Source organism: Mesoplodon densirostris, chromosome 3, assembly GCF_025265405.1.
Source record: "Mesoplodon densirostris isolate mMesDen1 chromosome 3, mMesDen1 primary haplotype, whole genome shotgun sequence".
NCBI lineage: Eukaryota > Metazoa > Chordata > Mammalia > Artiodactyla > Ziphiidae > Mesoplodon > Mesoplodon densirostris.
In genome coordinates this window covers 43,561,306-43,582,253 of record NC_082663.1, presented here as the reverse complement: position 1 = coordinate 43,582,253, position 20,948 = coordinate 43,561,306, and the positions used below count along the sequence as shown (strand labels likewise).

At 38.4% G+C, this 20,948-nt stretch overlaps 2 protein-coding genes across 4 annotated transcripts in view; one reads left to right on the top strand and one right to left on the bottom strand.

The window, feature by feature from the left end:
* CDC20B (cell division cycle 20B) overlaps positions 1-20,948 on the top strand; it is a 68,808-nt gene that overhangs the window by 4,448 nt on the left and 43,412 nt on the right. The window contains exon 3 of the mRNA XM_060091698.1: positions 20,529-20,748. Coding sequence (XP_059947681.1) covers positions 20,529-20,748 — 220 coding nt within the window. The remainder of the gene's footprint in view (positions 1-20,528; positions 20,749-20,948) is intronic.
* GPX8 (glutathione peroxidase 8 (putative)) lies at positions 2,635-7,347 on the bottom strand. 3 transcript variants are annotated; one of them, XM_060092883.1, is made up of 3 exons: positions 7,123-7,347; positions 6,263-6,524; positions 2,635-3,244 (listed from the first exon to the last, which is right to left on the bottom strand). In XM_060092883.1, the coding sequence occupies exons 1-3, from the start codon at positions 7,324-7,326 to the stop codon at positions 3,081-3,083; spliced, it is 630 nt and encodes a 209-aa protein (XP_059948866.1). In that variant the 5' UTR covers positions 7,327-7,347; the 3' UTR covers positions 2,635-3,080. The 3 variants fall into 3 exon arrangements, with proteins under 3 accessions (XP_059948866.1, XP_059948867.1, XP_059948868.1); XM_060092884.1 differs by having other exon boundaries at positions 7,276-7,347; XM_060092885.1 differs by lacking the exon at positions 6,263-6,524 and having other exon boundaries at positions 3,081-3,244.

The following is a 20,948-nucleotide window of genomic DNA, read 5'->3' as shown; positions in this document are numbered from 1 at the left end:
ACTAGAGTTATTAAGAATTATGTATATGTACATATATACATACTATAGGTATGCTATAATTAGTACGCAATTTCAAAAATGAAGTACAATTTTTAGGGAATATTTCAGGCAAATTCATATTTATTCCACTCTCCAACACTCTGTATTTTTACATCTGCCATAAGATGATGATCAGGAGTTAGTAGGAAGTACTCCTCTCCACTTCCCAAATAAAACAAACAAAAACAAACTTCGTCAATGAATTATTAACCACAGTTAAAAGCATTTGATTTTGTCCCTTTCCTTTGTCAGGAGGACAACTGCTGAATACTCTTTTTTGTTATACTTCTCAGTTCAGGCAGCTCATAGCAGTTTATGTCCCAGACTTTTTGATGCTGAGATAGAGAAGGTATTGTGCTCAGTTCAAGAAAAATGCATTTTTTTCCCTCTGTGTGTTTGCCTGATGGTATTCATATGAGACATTTGAGGTCTGGGTGGCAACACATCAGCAAATGGCTCTCCTCCCTTTTATCACACATAGCCTGTTACAGAACCCTGAATGGACACCTGTATGACACACTTTCAAATACCTACCTGCCTTCCCTGCATACTCAGAGGGGCAAGAGGAGAGAATCAAGCCTAACCTAGTAGAGATTATAGGTTGAATAAGGCAACCAAGTTTGGAGATATCTAAGTGAAAAACCCACTTTTTATGGCTTTGGAGAGAACTAGTGATTTGGGGCAGGATGGACATCTCAGCTGCATTCTCTGGGACAGTCCTGGTCGTCCCCCAGCTCATTACCCTCTGTCTGGCAGTGGGGTGTCTACGTAACCTCTGTGGTGCTGGCAGATACACTTCTGCTCACACCCTGATTGTGAGCACATAAACACCCCAGCCGTCCTGGAGCACTGATATGAACTTCTGGAAGTCGTAAGTGGGAGTAAACAGCAAGAGTGTTCCAGAAGCAACACTTGGAAGGATTATCCTAAATAACATTTTGCTTAGAGGCCCAGAATTCAAATTGCTAACAGGCTTTTTGGGGAGAAGCTTGCAAAAGACAGATAGACTACTGAGGTGGCTTCCATTTCTTCAACAACAATCCAGGTTAGTACTGATTCCTGATCACTTGAAAGACCTTGGGAACTTGGAAGGGGCTTTTTGTTCACTTTGACCCCACCCCCAATTTATAGGTGAGGAAACTGAAAAGTAGTCGAGCTTGGCCCAAGGCCCTGCCGCTGGTGAGAGGTAGAAGCAGGCTTTGCTCACACAGTGACCACCGTTCTTTTTTTTTTTTTTTATGTCTTTTTTATTGTGGTAAAAGTCACATAATATAAAACATACTATTTTAACCATATTGACTGCTATTCTTTGTTTGTTTGTTTGTTTTGTTTTGTTTTGTGGTACACGGGCCTCTCACTGTTGTGGCCTCTCCCGTTGTGGAGCACAGGCTCCGGACACGTGGGCTCAGCGGCCATGGCTCACGGGCCCAGCTGCTCCGCGGCATGTGGGATCTTCCCGGACCGGGGCACGAACCCGTGTCCCCTGCATCGGCAGGCGGAATCTCAATCACTGCGCCACCAGGGAAGCCCCTTGACTGCTATTCTTGAGGTGCCTCTGCACATCCTCTTGACCTGAGGGGAACCACACCTCCGCCCCCATCAGCTTACTAAATACATTCAGAGCTGGAGGTTGGACATATATGTTGAAGTAGAAGGTATTCTGGGAAATACATTTGATTTTTTTAAGAACTTTAAACACTTTTGCAGAATTATTTACTGAGGTGGCACTACTGATTTCACCATAAAAAACACTTCACTTTCACTCATCAGGTCAGAATTGGAGAGCCAATTCACAGTTATTTAGATTGGGTCTTCCTTCTTAGCCAAATTCTACATGACTGTTTTTTCACATTGTGTTTTGGCTCCAGTATTCCTGTTTAATTCCTTTATGAAATGAATATATATTTCATGGGGCAATAATTAAGCTTCATCAACTTGGCAGGTTGCTTTTTTCCAATAATTAGAAGGCTGACAAAACATAAAGATCAGGACTTTGGTAGAAAAGGTATGTTGTGACTCTATCAAAAGGCTCAGTGATTGCTGATGTTTCTAAGACTCATGTAGTTGGAGTCACTCCCTTTTCTTTGTTAAGAGTTTTGACTGCTTGCAGTTGATTCTTCTTACTACAGCCATGAGAATGATGCAGCATTGAATTCTTTCCAAATGGCTAATCTAGTCTGACTAGATTAGCAACCAAAATTAACCTGTAAGGAACCTATAAGGAATTAACCTGTAAAGAATTAACCAAAACCTGTAAGGAATTAACCTGTAAGGAATTTATCAAAATTAACCTGAAGGGGAATCAAGCTGAATGATCATATACTCATGGCTTTTTTCTTACACTTGGGATTTTCACTCAAAAATACAGACTGACTCAAGTGTTAATATTCTAATTATGGAATTTGAGTTGCTTCTAGAAAATAATAAATATTGAGAAAGATGAAGGCTTTTTCAAATGTTGTGATAATATCAATTATAAGTGACTATTTGGCCAGGTGTAGTAAAACATACCATGAACCTGTACTTAAAAAAATAACCCCCAAAACCCCAAAATCCTGTACCTGAAACAGATAAAAATACATAAGGATTAGAATCTATATTTCAACATTTTCAATGTTTATTTTGCTTTTTATTACATAAAAATAATCATTTATAATTAGTTACTCTGGAAATGTCACACAGTGTCTTGAATTCAAACAGTGGTCTAGTGTGTTGGCATTTCCATCAAGAATGATACTAGAAAATGTCAAGTCAGACAATAGGATATTGAAGCACATTGGTGACTGTATTCTGAATTATTTAGTGTGGTCAGATGAAGTATTTAATATATTTCATTTAGAGTCTTTGTCTACTCTTCATTTTTGCTTTAGGTAACATCTCTGTTGTGGGGACATTCACTACCAGTCACTGACAAGATAACATAAAAGGAAAGTCATCCTTCAGTGCCACATTTAATTGTCAGAGTATTTAAAATGGGATCAAACCCTCATGGAGACATTTCTGTATTCTGACTATTGCCTTAGAATGATTCAATGGCATTTTCATAGATCCTCTTTCTTTTTTATGATCATTTGTCTAATCAGAGCTGCTATCTCAGGCCTGATGATTTCAACGGGTTCCTCTGGCCTCCAAGATTTCACAACTTGACCTTCAGGGTTGACCAGATACTTCCAGAAATTCCATCTTGGTTCCTTGTTTGACGAATCTAAAATATCAGAATATATTTTCATGAGTAAATTCTTTGTCAAGATTTTCATTTTTGTTAGTATCTGCATAAATTACAACTTTAGAATCAAGTTCTAGGATTGTCATCATTTCAAAAACCAAACTAAACAAAAAGCAAAACACCCAAACAAAACAACTCAAAGTTTGTGTAACCAGATTTCTATATACTTGGTGACTTCATTGATGATTCTACTGACCTAGAATCAAGAAATGAAATAAATTAGTTTATTTTAGATTTGTTGATCTCCACCACAAAAAATTTACCCTGTCACTAGCTGAAAACTTTCAGTTTCTTAACCTTTTTTTAAGATAAAGTGATGTTCTAAATGTCTTTGGTAATAGGAATGTATGGATTACTTTTTGTAGTAAATATATATGTTTTTAATATTGTTGCATATTATATAGTAAGGAATTCTAAATAATTGTAGATATCCTTTGATACATCTTAATTTAGGTAAGAGATGTAGAAGTTTTTTTCTATTATATCATACAGGATTTGTGTGCATTATTATTGACTAACATGAGAAAAACTATAATTATTATGTGCCTAGTAATGTATGCTCAGTGCTTTAAATGGATCCTCTCCTTTAATCTTTACAGCAACCCTGTAAACATTGGATATTATTATTATCCCCATTTTGCAGATGAGAAAAATGGAGGCCTGGACTCACAGTCACATGCTAGTGAGTGGTAGAGCCTGGATTGATATCTAGACCTTCCTATTTGCAGAGCTTGTGCTGTTAAAATAGGGGACATGGCAAAGCAAACAGATTTTAGGAGGAAGATGACAAATTCATTTTTGTACACAAGGAGATTCAGGTTATGTGGGACACCCAATCAGAGGAGGCTTTGGAGCTTAAGAGCAAGAGCTCACCCAGGTTAAGGAGAGCCCATGTGGATGTGGCAGAATCCTGAGGATCAGTAGAGTTAAGGGTGGAGGAAAAGAGGAACCTGCAAGGGAGGAAGAGAAGGGGCCAGAGTAGAAGTCACAGGCAGCGAGACCCACCAGGCTCAGGAGAGTTATGGAGTGAGAGACCAAACACAGTGATCTAAGAAGGAAGCAGAGACAGGGAAGTGGAGAAAACAAATGTTAATTATCCTTTCAAAAACGTCGCTAATGAGGTAGGTAGAAGGAACACACTGCCTAGAGTTTTTAAAATTGAGGGCTACTTTGCTTTATGCTGGGGAAAGAACAAATGCGGGAGCACAGGTTAAAAATAATGAATGAAAAGTAGCCTAATATTTACTTATACGTGTTTTATTTTGTGTACTGTGCCAAGCATTTACACTGGTTATTTCATTATTAATAGTGTTGCTGATTAGCTCAAACATCAGTGACTTGGTATGAACATCATCTTATTAACTAAAGCCTTCTTAAAATCGCTTTGAAAAATAGCCATTTTCTATGATGGAAAATGTGTTTTTAAAGATAATGTCCATCAGGGCAGGGCTCTCTCTAGTCAGTGTAACATCTTCGTGTGAATTAGAAAAAGATATCCTTCCAGGTGGGGACAGTCCCTCGGTACATACCTTGCACTCATCTGTGTTTCAGCCCCCGTTCGCCTCCTTACTCCTGTTTAGTGAACAACCTGTACACCTGTACAGAGCCATCTTGTTTGTGAGTGCATGATCAGGTACTGTCCATTGTGGCCAGTTTTCAAAGATCTAATTTTCATTTGGCCGTCAACTCATAATCTTTGTCTCTGGAGCTTCATCTAACTTTAGTGAAACCTTAAATCACTGTTACCTTTTTGATTACACAGGGTAAGTGGAGTTTCAGAAGCTTTTTTAGTGACAAAGGGGAAGAACCTAGGAGCTATTGTGCCCAAGTATTTGGCTGCTGTAATTGAGAGGTGATTACAGGGCGCATGCTCTGGCTTTTTTTTCCCTGTGCACCCTGGAAATAAAAGGAATGAAGACCTCACTCTAGTTACTATTCATGGAGTTAGGCATTATATTGACTTTCCCTAGAAACTGAATATAATGTTTTTGGATGATTCTGATTTCATACTTAAAAGAAATATTATAGAACATCATTAGCTGGTTTGTTTGATTGGAAGCTTGATTGCCTGGCTAAGGTCATGGTTTTAGCAAAACTCAAATTACCCACAGTGAAAATGACTGAGGCTGTCATCTATATAAGTTAGATGAGAGGACATTAGCTGAGTGTCCTTTAGAATAGTGTCTGCCACAGTGTAAGCTGTATGTGAATAAGTACTTTACTTTTATTATTAACACACTTAATCCTCCAGGCAATCTTAGGGGGTAGATACTATTGATAACATCATTTTACAAATGAGGAAACAGGCACAGAGAAATTATGTGCCTGATGTCACCGAACAAAAGTAAAAGAGCAGGGGTTTCAACACAGACTGGGGCCAAAGTTTAGCTTTTAGCCACTATACTGCACCACGTTTACGCTGGAAAATCTTTAAATAGGTTTCTGTAGCTAGCTTAATTACAGAGATAGCCTAACACTACCCTCCTCCCCAAAAAATCAAGATATATTGTTTTGAATTTTACCAAAAACCACCTGGCAAACAGATATTATTCACCCTTGAGGATAATATCTTAGATAAGTAAGGCAACATGAAATTAACCACAAAGATAAGTTCAACTAATAATGCTCAGCAATATTGATGTGGGATGTATAGCTTTAATATTGGGGAGGGATATTTGCCCACATGCTAGTTAAATGAGAATTGAAATATTTCGTGAAAATAGCCATGACCACACTTAAAGTAAATTCTTCAGGAAAATGATCATAAAAATAAAATACATTGGAGTAGATTTATTTTGCCATCCAAGAAGTTAAAACATTGATTTCAGGGAAGCATAACTTCTAGAAAGTCACAAAGGATGAGAATCTAGCTCTTTGATAGTTTTATACAACTTTCCCACTAAAACATTTCAAATGAGTGTATTGTCCTGGTATATTTGTTTTAAAAATGAAAAGCAATTAAAAACATTAAATTGGTGAGGCAAGGTAGATATTTACCAACAAGAAATCTAAATGCAGGTTCTGCTTCAGGTCCTAGAATCTTAATCTTGTGGAAGACGGGGAATGTTACTCCGAAGTTATTTCTTGCAAAAGATACTACTTCCTTGCTTGGGCGGGGCTCCGATTCTCCAAACTGATTGCATGGAAAAGCCAAGACGCTGAAGTGGAATGGTCCGAACTCTTTGTGCAGTTCCTGCAGCGCTAAGTAATTTCTGTCTGTGAGTTGGCAGTCACTAGCCACGTTTACGACTAGTGCAACCTCCCGGAAAAAGAAAAAAATCCAACCGGAAAGTGAAGCAAATAAAAGATTAAAAAAAATATTTGCAAGTGGTTAAAATCCTAAACCATTTTGGAGGAATACAACCTTTGATAGATGGTTATCTCATATTTTTAGATATACCCAATTCTGCTGAAAATCATAACGCGGATGCATGAGTTAAAACCCTGAAAAATCACGACCATTGAAAAAGTCCTATGTACTCAACTAAAGTATTTGTTTTTAAAGAAAAGATAAAATATGATTATTGATAGAGTGCTTTTTAATGTTGTTAGATTATGGCATTAATACTTTCATATTCGCATTATATGGAATACTCCATATTCACATTACTAACTCTAAGAATTTCCTAAGCAACTTAAAGTATTAATCCAGCACTTAAAGCAAACAGTTAACATAATCAGTTATCAATTAGAAGTATATAAACTGAGAACTCTGATGGCTAAAGTGATATACTAATAACATTACTTTGAAGACTAAATTATAATATGACCGTTTAACAGTGAAAAATGGACTATTAAGAGAATAAGCAGAGAACACAGACAAACAACAGAAATAAAGATCAGAAGATGCAACTTACTTTGCCTTTAAACTTTTCCAGAGAAACCGTTCTTCCATTTGCATCTTTCACTTCAAATGTATAAAAGCTGTTGATTTTAGGTTTTAGGAATTTTAGTTGTAGAAGAAATAACATTACTGTACATAGAACCATAGACAGCAAAACTGCAAATACCTTTGCTTTGGGCCCTGAACATCTCAGAGGGTAGGCTGTGAGAGGCTCCATTTTGGATGATTCTAGAGGGAAGTCTCAGCAGGCTGGAATTCAAGGAGGAGCTGAAACTTGAAACCAGCCTAGGGTAACGGAAAGTCAGGAAGGACATACTAGCTCCTCTCACTGCTGAGGAATAGAAAGACCTTTCTCAGATTGAGAATGGAGTGAAACTCCTGAATGAAGTAAAAAGCTCAAAAGAATATCAATGTATATATGATGTCAGTTGCAATTTTTGCTTGAAAAATCAGGACATTTTTGGTAGCTCTTTAATTTCGACCCAACAAAGAAAATATTTCACCAGAAGATGGTGCCCTTGTAACTTGAAAGCTGTGAGGTGCTCCCAGCAATTGACTGGATGTAGGGAATTGGGTGTATAATACCCAGGAATAGTTCAGAGTGTCAATTAAATTGGTCTATTAGTATGACACATGATCTATAGGAATTTAATATTATACGTGTATATATAATGCATATGGCTTAAGCATGCTATATGAGTTCAAGGAATTTATAGTGGAAAGGGCAGTGAAATTTCTGAAAAGGCTACTCGCTATGACCTCATCTAGCTAAGGCAATGCCAGGTGAATATAGTAAAAATAAATAGATTAAAAACTATGATGGCTCTAAAAAAAACTTTCCTCTATCATAAAGCAAGCTATAGTTCAGTATTTTTCAAATTTTTGATTATGATGCATAGTAAGAAATTCACTTTACAATATAGCTCAGTACATAGACAGGTGTAACTGAGAAGTTTCATTAAATGATACTTCCCCTTTGAACTGCGTTGCACCCTGGTCTATTGCATTTTTAAAACAGCCTGGTTCTGAACCATGAAAATGATTTCAAGGTTCACCAATGGGCTGCAAACTGTAGATAGAAAAATACTGAACTGTATAATAAAGCAGGACTTTAATAAATAAGATATTTCTACACTAAAGGCAAAAACACTCCATCCCCCATCCTACTTGGGTGCATCATATAGTTGCTTATTATCTTCATTTTTTTCTGTGGCTGTCACTTTCTACAGGAGGCCTAACTTTGTTGAAAACTTTAGGGGCAGATATGGAAAGGGAATTGAGGGCTGCATATCCTGAAATCCATGGTTCCTTTAGCCACCTTAGAAAATGCCCTGTTTAGGGCACACAGCCAGTTTCTTTTTTTTTTTTAACATCTTTATTGGAGTATAATTGCTTTACAATGATGCATTAGTTTCTGCTTTATAACAAAGTGAATCAGCTATACATATACATATATCCCTATATCTCCTCCCTCTTGCATCTCCCTGCCACCCCCCCATCCCACCCCTCTAGGTGGTCACAAAACACCGAGCTGATCTCCCTGTGCTATGAGGCTGCTTCCCACTAGCTAACGATTTTACATTTGGTAGTGTTTATATGTCCATGCCACTCTCTCACTTTTCCCAGCATACCCTTCCCCCTCCCCGTGTCCTCAAGTCCATTCTCTAGTAGGTCTGTGTCTTTATTCCCGACCTGCCTCTAGGTTCTTCATAACTATTTGTGGTTTTTTTTAGATTCCATATATATATATGTTAGCATACGGTATTTGTTTTTCTCTTTCTGACTTACTTCACTCTGTATGACAGACTCTAGGTCCACCAACCTCACTACAAATAACTAAGTTTTGTTTCTTTTTATGGCTGAGTAATATTCCATTGCATATATGTGCCACATCTTCTTTATCCATTCATCTGTCAGTGGGCACTTAGGTTGCTTCCATGTCCTGGCTATTGTAAATAGAGCTGCAATGAACATTGTGGTACATGACTCTTTTTGAATTATGGTTTTCTCAGGGTATATGCTCAGTAGTGGGGTTGCTGGGTCGTATGGTAGTTCTATTTTTAGTTTTTTAAGGAACCTCCATACTGTTCTCCACAGTGGCTGTATCAATTTACATTCCCACCAACAGTGCAAGAGGGTTCCCTTTTCTCCACACCCTCTTAAGCATTTATTGTTTGTAGATTTTTTGATGATGGCCATTCTGACGGGTGTGAGGTGATACCTCATTGTAGTTTTTTTTTTTTTTTTTTCGGTATGCAGGCCTCTCATTGTTGTGGCCTCTCCCATTGCAGAGCACAGGCTCCAGACGTGCAGGCTCAGCGGCCATGGCTCACGGGCCTAGCCGCTCCACGGCATGTGGGATCTTCCTGGACTGGGGCACGAACCTGTGTCCCCTGCATCGGCAGGCGGCCTCTCAACCACTGCGCCACCAGGGAAGCTCCTCACTGTAGTTTTGATTTGCAGTTCTCTAATGATTAGTGATGTTGAGCATCTTTTCATGTGTTTGTTGATGATCTGTATATCTTTTCTGGAGAAATGTCTATTTAGGTCTTCTGCCCATTTTTGGATTGGGTTGTTTTTTTGATATTGAGCTGCAGGAGCTGCTTGTATATTCTGGAGATTAATCCTTTGTCAGTTGCTTCATTTGCAAATATTTTCTCCCATTCTGAGGGTTGTCTTTTTGTCTTGTTTATGGTTTCCTTTGCTGTGCAAAAGCTTTTAAGTTTCATTAGGTCCCATTTGCTTATTTTTATTTGCATTTCTCTAGGAGGTGGGTAAAAAATGATCTTGCTGTGATTTATGTCATGGAGTGTTCTGCCTATGTTTTCCTCTAAGAGTTTGATAGTGTCTGACCTTACATTTAGGTCTTTAATCCATTTTGAGTTTATTTTTGTGTATGGTGTTAGGGAGTGTTCTAATTTCATTCTTTTACATGTAGCTGTCCAGTTTTCCTAGCACCACTTATTGAAGAGGCTGTCTGTTCTCCATTGTATATTCTTGCTTCCTTTATGAAAAATAAGGTGACCATATGTGTGTGAGTTTATCTCTGGGCTTTCTATCCTGTTCCATTGATCTATATTTCTGTTTTTGTGCCAGTAACATACTGTCTTGATTACTGTAGCTTTGTAGTATATAGTCTGAAGTCCAGGAGCCTGATTCCTCCAGCTCCGTTTTTCTTTCTCCAGATTGCTTTGGCTATTCGGGGTCTTTTGTGTTTCCATACGAATTGTGAAATTTTTTGTTCTAGGACACATAGCGGGTTTTGAATGAAGGTACTTTGTTCTACTAGGGCCTGACTGTTGGTGTTGTGGTAAGTTTCCAGAAAGTGCTAGAAAAGTGCACAGAATGAGTTGAGAAGCTGTGAGAGTCCCTTCCCATCATCGTTAGGTATTTGGAGCTTTAGAGGACATGCTAAGGAGGCTGTCAGCCCTGCTCTGGTCCCTGCTCCTGGGGTATGTGTTTGGAGGTAGCTGAACAAAGCCCACAGCTTAAGCACATAAACCTGTCAGAGCACATAAACTATTTCACTCCCACTCTTCGGACCTGGTAAGAATGGATACAAAAGAAAACTATTCTCTTGTAAATATAATTTCTAGTAAAAACTAGAAATACAAATACTAATACAAAATGTATTATATCACTTCTTAACTGTGATAACTTTACTTTGGAGCTCTCTAGCTGAGTTATTGAAAGAGTCAAAGTGCCTGTGTTTATATTACCTCCGAACACTGCTATGTAGCTTAAATTCTCTGCCCTTGCTCCTCCAGGTCAGGTCCTTGTCTGCAGCACTGCCATCACTTGGGTGCTTGTTAGAAACAGCCTCCCAGGCCCCATCCCAGCCTTTTTTGAATCAAAATCTGCATTTTTACAAGATCCCCTCATGACTCAAATGCACATTTAAGTCTGAGAAACTTTAGACCTCAATTTTTTTCTGGTTTGCAGAGCAATAAGCTTCTTTGGTTTCCCTTTATCTTCCACAGTAGATGTGTTTCATGTCTCTGTGTCTACACTAGCTACTTTAACTCCGCAGGCTGTTTAAGCAAATAGCTTTAAAAGTTAATTCATAGAACCTGTTGTAAATTGAACCATGTAAACTCATTCCATTATAACTGTGCTTTGAGGGAGGAGACAGAGGGATAACTCTGGAAGGGATGCTGACTGACCATCTCCCAGGCAGGACTCCATAGGGTGATATTATTTTGATAAACTCATTACGCTAGCTTCTAGTCCATTGTTTTCTAAGAATCTCCCATTGAGTGATCCAGAGCTGAAAGGACTTGAGAAGGCCAGTATTATGCTGTATGAATTTACAAGAGATTGCTGTATAAGCCAGCATGCCAGTTTTTACAACCAGAAATAAAACAATTGTGCAGACCTGATGTTTCCTGTTCGTTTGACCAGAAAATTCACTCTATATGAAAACTACTTGGAAAGCTTAAGTAAGTCTCTTGTCAAGGACAAAATCAGATCAGAGCCAGTTTGTTAATTTTATAATTCTTAAGGCTTAGGAGCATGAGATATAAATATAAACATATGTGTATATATATATCTATGATATCTAAATATCCATACAGGCCCATTAACCAAACATTTAAGAGAGTAGTTTGGAGAACACCCACCCTAGACAGTGATGACCACAGATAGATTTTGGACCTTGCTGGAGTCTTTCTCTGTATATATTTGATTTCATATCTCTCAGCTTTCTGGGGATCGTCATCATTGCTTACATGTTCTGTCTATACTAAGACCATCCTCAGATTATAAATAAATCCACATTGCAAATTTCTCTGCTTAGGGGATCATATGTTAGAAAACCCACCAGTTCTCTTTCAGAAGCTCTAGGAAGGCTTCCTAAAGGCAGGGAAGACATTGATGAGGTTGAAGGTCAAGGTTAAAGGAAGCTACTGGGTCAAAAATGGGATAAAGCAGTGGACTCAGTCAACCAACTAAGGCACTGCAGAAGATACAATAAAGTGTAAGTGATGGAAGCAGCCTCACACAAGTATGAAATCAAGTTTGGAGATAAAACACACATGAAGCAAGGGCAGCAAATAACCAAGTGCTAAAGAAATGACATGTTGGTAAGAGCTTTGTACTACCCATGATTCTAAATAAATAACATGTTTGTAGAAAGCTATTTTAAATATTTAATATATAAATATGCATATATTTATATTACAGGGCATCAAGTGTAGTATAAAGCTCTTTACAGACATTATGTAACAATTCTTTGAAATATGAAGAAGTTAATAACTCACCCAGGATCACAGAACTAGTAAGTGGGACAACCAAGACTAGAGTTTAGGACTTCCAACTTCATAATCAAAATTATTTAATGACATTAAACTATTTCTCTGTAATAAACAAAATATGTTTACTTAGAAGAAAATGTGATATGTGAGATTGCTATAGTACTCTGGTGAAGGGGTTTTATTCATCACTAGATATTTAGATTTTTTTTAAAATATTTTTTTTAATGTGGTACATTGTTTTTTAAAAGTCTTTATTGCATTTGTTACAATACTGCTTCTGTTTTATGTTTTGGTTTTTTTGTTTGCAAGGCATGTGGGATCTTAGTTCCCCCACCAGGGATGGAACCTGCACCCCTGCACTGGAAGGTGAAGTCTTAACCACTGGACCGCCAGGGAAGCCCCGACATTTAGTTTTATAAGAAATCACTGTAAGGGTCTGAAGAGGGGAGGGAATGGAGAACAACAACCAAAACCTTGGCCACGTGTACTGAAGTTATGTGGAAGGGGTCAGAGCCTGCAGAGCAACAAGTCAAGCTGAGAGATGGTAGTGTCTTAACGAAGGCAACCTTGAGGAGGGAGATAGAAAGGAAGGGGTAGATGCTAAAGACACTCTGGAGCCCCCAGTGGCAGGTGTTGGCAATGCAGAATAAAGGATATCTGACCTTGATTGTTTTTGCTTGGGTTGTATTGCTCCCTAGGATGAGGGGGCATTGGAAGTTAAAAAATGAGACGGTAAATATTTTGGTCTTCACGATCAATTTTAAATAATATTTAGACCCTGATTTCAAAATGTCCTGTGGACAGAATGCTGCTGTGTTGGGCTGCTGGTGGTGGGGCAGGTGGGAAGGGCAGACATTCAGAGACTAAGCAAGAGCGGTTGGGGGGATACGCCTGAGAGCTAAGGACCATCTCTGTTACTTTTGTCTCTGCCATTAGGTTCTAGAAAGACCCTGGCATCACCAGCATGTCTTTCCTTGGAATGTCTAGGTTTTTCCCACCCACTGAATATTTGTGTGTCAGATTATTTATCACTAGATATATATTTGTTTCTGTTTTCCCAGTTGTTTCATTTTGTTACTTCCTGACCTTATTTTTAACCTCTCTAGGTTCCTTTCTATTTATTTTTTGGCCCCGGTGCCCTGAATTCCTCCCGATTTAGTGTCAATATGATGTGAACTCTAAAGGTAAACAAGGCACACTGATGTGCTTGGAGTATCAAGTCATTCATCCCTTTTCCCTTCTTTGTCTTATTTTCCTTATCTCCCTCTTCCTCTCTATTAATAAATACTTGAGTCATTTAAAACTATGCGACAGGCATTTCCTCAGCAGGAGATAGATCCTGGAACAAAAGTTTAAAAACATTGAAGATGAAATACCACAACCTACAGCAGTGTTTCCTAAGCTGTAGTTATTTGCATACTGCCTCAGTGATTTGCCCTGTCTGCATACCATTTGTTAGTTACTTAACTTCTTTGTCCAAATCGAATCATTTATTTTACTCAAATTAATTTTTATAAGGGAAAATTTTCTATCAACATTGAAAAATTTAAAACATTAAAAAATGCACGTTAAAATACATAACTATTAAAAAATGTTCATCTGTGCCATTACAGACCATATGTACTTAGTGGAGGGGCTGACTGAGAACAATATATTCAAAATGTTATGAACAATTGCGTTCTAACTCTTTGAACATTCTTTGTGTTGAATACAGACTTGCCTCTTCCCATGCATTGGTCCTAGTTTTGTCATAGGGAGAAACACAAAATAAGTTTTGCTTTTTTGTCATAAATTGCTTCTCTTTAAAGAGGACAGTTCCTTTTGGGTCTCCTTTCCTCTGGACTAGATACCCCAGGTGCCCTCACTCCATTCATGTGTGGCTATTTAATGTGTGTTCCCTGCCCTCCTATCACTGCAGTCTCTTTCCTCCAAATAAAATCAAGTTTTGAATCCTGGCTTGTCCATCTCCTTCCAAAAGAACAGTTCTGAGACTGGCCACGGTTCTCCAGATGAGTTTTGACCGGTGCAGAGATAATCAGATTTTGCTTGCTTTTCTTCTGGACACTGTTTTTCTCTTAACAAGGCCTAAAATTGTACTACTTAAAAAAAAAGTAATTGCGTTATACTGTTGACTCATATTCTGGATGTGGTTGTCTAATACTGCCCATCATTTTCACTTCTTATCAGTTCTTTCCCATGTTAGGCCTGTGCTGTGAAAAAATCTAAATGGGAAAAATTTTCACATACTCTTATTGAATTGAATTTTGCTGATTTTGGTCTTTGTCCCAGACTTTATTCTGAATCCTACTCTGTCCTTTAATATTTTAACTCTCTTCTCACCTTAGGAAAAAGCATTTTGATAAATAAATTTCCATTCAAACTACTGATAACAAACTGAACAGCATTAGGCCAGGGACAAAACCCCTTCTGTACATCACAGGCAGATTCATTCAGGCCAACATGGATTCAGTAAGACTCGTGTGATCCAGGCCACTGGCGACAAGCTACTTATTTCTAGTTACTTGTTCTTCCTATTAGAAAACCATGGAGAACACTTGTCTATCTAAATTTGGGGGGGGGGAGGGCATTTTCTCACTTGTCATCATAGATCACTAATCAGTATCCATTCTGGAAGTGTCGTCAGTGTTCTGAGGTTTCATTTATCCGGTCCCAGAGACTTGAACTTATTTAAATTGCCCAGATGAATATCTATTGCTTAATTTATCTCACTTTCCAGTTTCTGCAGAAATGTTTATGATATCCTGTCCAATTTGAAAATCATTCTTCTTAATGGAAAAGAAAGAAAGAAAATAGCTTATCTCCTTGCCTCTGGATTCTTTCTTAAATCCCTTGTGGCTTTTTAGGATTCATTGCCTCTGAGGGAAGAGATTCATTCATTTATTCATGAGCTCCTAGATGCCCTAAATGTCTTATAATCTGAGGATAGTAAGAGAAAATACAAAGTCTCTGGTCTTAATGAATTGATAATATAGTAGAAGGACATAAAAATAATCAGAAAAGTGGAATATAAGCCATCTTAGTCTTTGTGGGCTGCTGTAACAAAATACCATAGACTGGGTAGCTTATAAACAACAGAAATTTATTTCTCACAGTTCTGGAGGCTAGAAGTCTGAGGTCAGGGTCCCAGCATGGTCGGTTGAAGGCTGTCTTCTGGGCTGCAGACTTCTTATTGTACCCTCACATGATAGAAGGGGCTTGAGAACTCTGTGCGGCCTTTTTTATAAGGGCACTAATCCCATTCATTAGGGCTCTGCCCTCATGACCTAATCACTTCCCAAAGGCCCCACCTACTCACACCATTACCTTTAAGGGTTAGGATTTCAACATGATTTTTTTTGTGGGGGAGGAGGGACACAAACATTAAGACTACAGCATGAGCAGAGGTGCTAAAAGCACGGGGACTGAATCACTTTGTGAGTTTAAACCTTGGGTTACCCTGGTTGGTTTTGAGGTTGTGCACTGCATGCTCCAGGGGCTGCCATTCATAAAGGCAATGTTGTGTACAATTGTGTGCAGTGGTCTGAATCCTGGATCCGCTACTTATCAGTGCTATATCTTTTCTCAAGTTATCCTTGTTCAAGCCTATTAACCTTCACTTTCCGACTCTGGAGAATGGGGGATATAATTGTACCTATCTCATAGGGTTGTGACGAAGTTTAAATAAAAACCCTCTAATACACTTATCTCAGTGCTTGGCACTTATTGAGTGCTTGATAAATGCTGTTATTATTAATAAAATGTGACCAGGCTCTATTGGAAGCACACATAGTGAGCTATAGAAGCACAGGAGTGCTGTGTATTAGTTTCCAGTGACTGATGTAACAAATTACCACAAATTTGGAGGCTTAAAACAGCATACATTTATTCTCTTACAGTTATGGAGGCTAGAGGTCCAAAATCAGTTTCCCTGGCATAAGGCAAGGAATCAGCAGGGGAGGCTTTAGGGGAGAAGCCATTCCTTGCCTTTTCCTGTTTCTGGTGAACCAGCATTTCTTGGTTGTGCATTACCCCAGTCTCTGTCTCTGTGGTCACATTTCCTTCTCCTCCTCTGTGTGTAGTCAAATCTCCCTGTGCCTCCTTCTAGAAGGACATGTTATTTCATTTAGGGGTTACCCAGATAATCCAAGATGTTCTCCCCATCTCAAGATCCTTAACTTAAACACATCTGTGAAACCCCTTTGCCATAGAAGGTAACATTCATAGGTTCTAGGGATTAGGATATGGATATCTTACAGGGCCATTATTGTATTAGGATTCTCTAGAGAAACAGAATGAATAGGATATATAGATATAGACAGAGATATATTTATAGGTATAGATATAGATATAGATAAGAGGCTCATGAGGTTATGGAAGCTAAATCACACAACCCTGCCATTTGCAAGCCGGAGAACCAGGAAAACTGGTGGTATGATTCAGTCCAAGTCCAAAGGCCTGAGAACTGGGGGACTGCTGTTGTAAGTTAAGGAGTCTGAAGATCTGTGGGCCAGGAGCTCTGATGTCTGAGGCCAGGAAAAGATGGATGTCTCAGTTCACAAAGGGAGAGAATTTGCCCTTCCTTTGCCTTTTTGTTCCATTTGGGCCCCTGGTGGTTTGGATGATGCCCACCCATATTTGTGAAGGTGGGTCTCTTTACTCAGTCTGCTGAATCAAATGCTTCCAGAAACACCCTCCACAGACACATCCAGAAATTACATTTTACGAGCTATCTGGGCATCTCTTAGCTCAATCAAATTGATGCATAATATTAACCATCACAATTGTATAGCCCACCACAGGCTGCCCAACCCAGTTTAGAATGGGGAGGAAAGGAATGTCAGAGACACTTTCCTGAAGGAGTTGGTGGCTGACCCCAGCCATGAGGGTGGGCTAGAGAACTGCTGAAGAGCATCCCAGGTGCGGAAACCATATGGAGAGAGTGACAGTGGACAAGCCAGAGAAACATGACTCATTGTCAGTTCAGTGTGAAATTTCTTAATCATTTTTCTTAGCTGACATATCAAATTATTCTTTATTTTCCCTCTTTTAAACTCAGGATTATTTTGTTTTAAAATGTATATTTAAATTTGGGACTCCAGGAAAACCTTGATCAAGAGTACCATGTTTGTTGCAAGTTAAATATATCTTCAAATATGGTGGCTGCTCCCTTTCTTGCTGCCTAGAAGGGTGAGGGCTGCTTCGCTGGTGTTTGCAGAGGTTGCAGACCTAGCCTAGCCCACAGCCTGAATGGGGCCCACAGACATGCTTTGCTTAATCCCACGCGTTTTAAAATTTTTGAATCACTTGAAAACTTTGAAAAGTAGGGAAATTGATAGGAAAATTCTCAATTTATAACTTCTGTTAAAACATGGGACAATGTACCCCTCTGACTATCTTTCTTGCTGAAACACGAGCATTCCAATCAGAGAGAGATTCCCACCACGCAGTCTCCTTCTGACTGGGGCTGAGTCTCTCCAGTCTTTGAGCTGGATCTGTGGTTTCCTTGTCTGAGAGAAACCAAAAAGTAGGAGATGAAAGTCTGAGTGGGCCACATTTCTCCCTCCAGGCCCGCTTCTGCCAGCTCCTTCCCTGCTGCTCCCTTGTCTGGGCTTCTGAGGATGAGACGCCAGATTTACGTTTCCAGGGCTCTATCTTTCCTGCTTTTCAGCTTTTCCTGTTCCTACTCAAAAACAAGAACAAGGGTAGAACAATCGAAAGGCAAAAAAATTGACCCCAAACAACACTGTTCACAACAGCAAAGGCCTCGGGCTCCTGACTTCTCTTTTCCTGGGGAAGGTGCCCTTTTTGGTGCAGTTTCTGGAGGAAAACAGAACAGCAGTAGGGGAGAGATCTCCACCCACCAGCTGGAGTGGCTGCAGGCGACTGGGTGATCACCTTACCCACACTTACTAAAAAACCGAAACAAAACCGATATTCACTGCCTTAATGTTCTGGCATATTTCCTTCCTATCTTTCATTTATAGATAGGAAGTAGGACCATATTGGAATACTCTTTTATGGTGTCCATTTTTCACTTGGTAGTATAGTATAAGCATTTTTGTGTTTTATTGAATTTAAACCTATTTTTAAAGATTTTTAAATTGAGGTGAAATCATAAAAATTAAAAAACATGAAATTAAACATAAAATTAAACATTTTCAAGTGAAAAATTCAATGGCCTTTAGTACATTCACAGTGTTGTACAACCACCACCTCTATCTCATTCCAAAATATTTTCATCATCCCAAAAGAAGACTCAAAAAAAAGAAGACTCCATACCCATTAGGCAGTTTCTCCCCATTTCCTCCTTCCCCCAATCCATGGAAACTACTGATCTGTCTTCTGTCTCTATGGAGTTACCTATTCTGGATATTTCATATACATGGAATCATACAATATGTGACTTTTTTGTGTCTGCTTCTTTCACTTTTCATAATATTTTCAAGGTTTATCCACATTATAGCATTTTATTAGTACTTCATTCCTTTTTATAGCTGAGTAATATTCATATACATATTGTTATACAGGCATATATATACTCCATTGCACACATATATTCCCCCCTCAATTTGTTTATCCATTTCCACCTCTGGCTATTATAAATAATGCTGCTGTGAACATCTGTGTACCTGTAGTTGAGTACCTGTTTTCATTTCTTTGGGGTATATACCTAAGAGTTGAATTGCTGGTCATATGGTAATTCGAGGTTTAAATTTTTGAGGAGCTGCCATACTTTTTCCACAGCAGCTGCACCATTTTGCATTCTCATAAGCAATGTACAGAGGTTCTAATTTCTCCACATCCTCACCAATAGTTGTTATAGATAGGTCGACTGATTGACTATAGCCATCTTAGTGGGTATGAAGTGGTGCTTCATTGTGGTTTTGATTTCATTTCCCTAATTTCTAATGGCTGCAGAGTATTCCCTTTTATGGATGCCACATAGTTTACCTAGTCAATTCTCCACTGGTAAACACTGCGTCCCTCTCATCTTTTTGCCCTTACATATATACTGCAGTACACACCCTCACGTTCTCAGTTGAAAGCATGGACTGTGGAGTCAGACAGATGAGTTTAGGGTATAGCATCTCCATTTACTCCTAGTGTGGTCTTAGGCAATTCACTTAACTTCTAAATCTCAGTTTCTTCATTGGTACAATGGGAATAAATAAGAGACCTGTTTCACCAAGTGTTTCAGAGGATTAAATATGAATGTGCATAAAGCCGTTAACATATGGGTTTGTACGTGGTAAGCAATCAATAGATGCTGGAATCTTTGATTTCTTCCTTAAATTCTTAGAGGTGACATTGCTGGGTCAGTACAGGTTAGGCACATATTTGAGGGCTTTTGACACACATTGCCAAATTGTCCTTTCCAGATACTAATTGACATTCCACCAGCACTGTATGCTAGTGTTTGTTTCTAGAACCTTCAACATTGGGAATTGTCATTTAAAAAATCATTGCTAACATCTCATTATTGTTTTAAATTTGCATTTTTGATTATTAATGAGCTTGAATATATTTGGGGCATTTATATATCTCTTTTATGAATTGTCTTTTTATGTCCCATGCTCACTTTTCTCTTGGGATGATAAACTTGTCTAAATTTCTGTAAGAGCCCTTTATACAAAGATATTAACTTAACATGCCTGTCATTTTGTTAAAAAATAAATCATTTTCAGTTTGTCATTTGCATTTTAATTTCACATAACTACATGGCATGGCTCACCACTAAAGGATCTGTAAATACCAAACTCTTGGTGTTTCTCAGAGGGGATGGACAGAAGTTGAGCAGTTAGGCCTCAGTTTTCCCATCTGATTGGACTAGAAAATTGCTATTTATTTCCAGACTTTATGATATTTTATGCTTTTATGAAATTTTATGATTTTATATTAACACCTTATATGATCAGTATATAGTGTTATTCAACTTCATATTTTATATTTGTATGTAATAGTAATAAGCATAAACATAATTACTCCTGAAACTGCTTTGGTATGTCTTCAGACCCTTGAGCAGAGGCTCTAAGTGTGGTATATATATATATTATACATACATATATAAAATGTACTAGGTGAGTTATTTATAATTCTCTTTTAAGGAATTTTAACTTTTGTATCATTGAGGCTACTATAAATCATGTCTCTTTTTGTTGTTAAATAGGTATTTGATGCAGTTAATCCAACATACTCTAACTTCAAGAGCAACTTTGCGAAGAGGCTATCGGCTGAAGTTCCTGTTGCCAGTAGCCCAATTACCACAAGATGGCGGCAAAGCCAAACCAGGGATGTGGCAGACGATTCCTTTGGGGAAGAGCATTCAACAGCTGACCTCCCAGAAACTGTGCTGAAGATAACTCCTGAGAAAGAGACCTTGATTCCAGGTGAGGTAATAAAAATGCCACAGGCCAGTTTTGAAATCTTAAAATAAAGATGTATTCCTGAGAGAATCTTTGTCTTACAGAAATATCTGATGTCACATTTAGTCAACTGCTTTTCTCTTTTTCTCCCTTTGAATATGAAATTTCCAGGGGCAGGGGGAAGGGGAGGCCTGAAACAAAACCAGAAGAAAGTATGTTGTATG

Bases quoted from the DNA above. Each gene is read 5' to 3' on its own strand.
- GPX8 (XM_060092883.1), bottom strand. From the start codon at position 7,326: ATGGAGCCTCTCACAGCCTACCCTCTGAGATGTTCAGGGCCCAAAGCA. The intron at 6,525-7,122 runs GTAAGTTGCATC...TTTTTCCGGGAG, and splicing joins TGGAAAAGTTTAAAGGCAAA to GTTGCACTAGTCGTAAACGT. The intron at 3,245-6,262 runs GTAAATATCTAC...CTGATATTTTAG, and splicing joins TGCATTTAGATTTCTTGTTG to ATTCGTCAAACAAGGAACCA.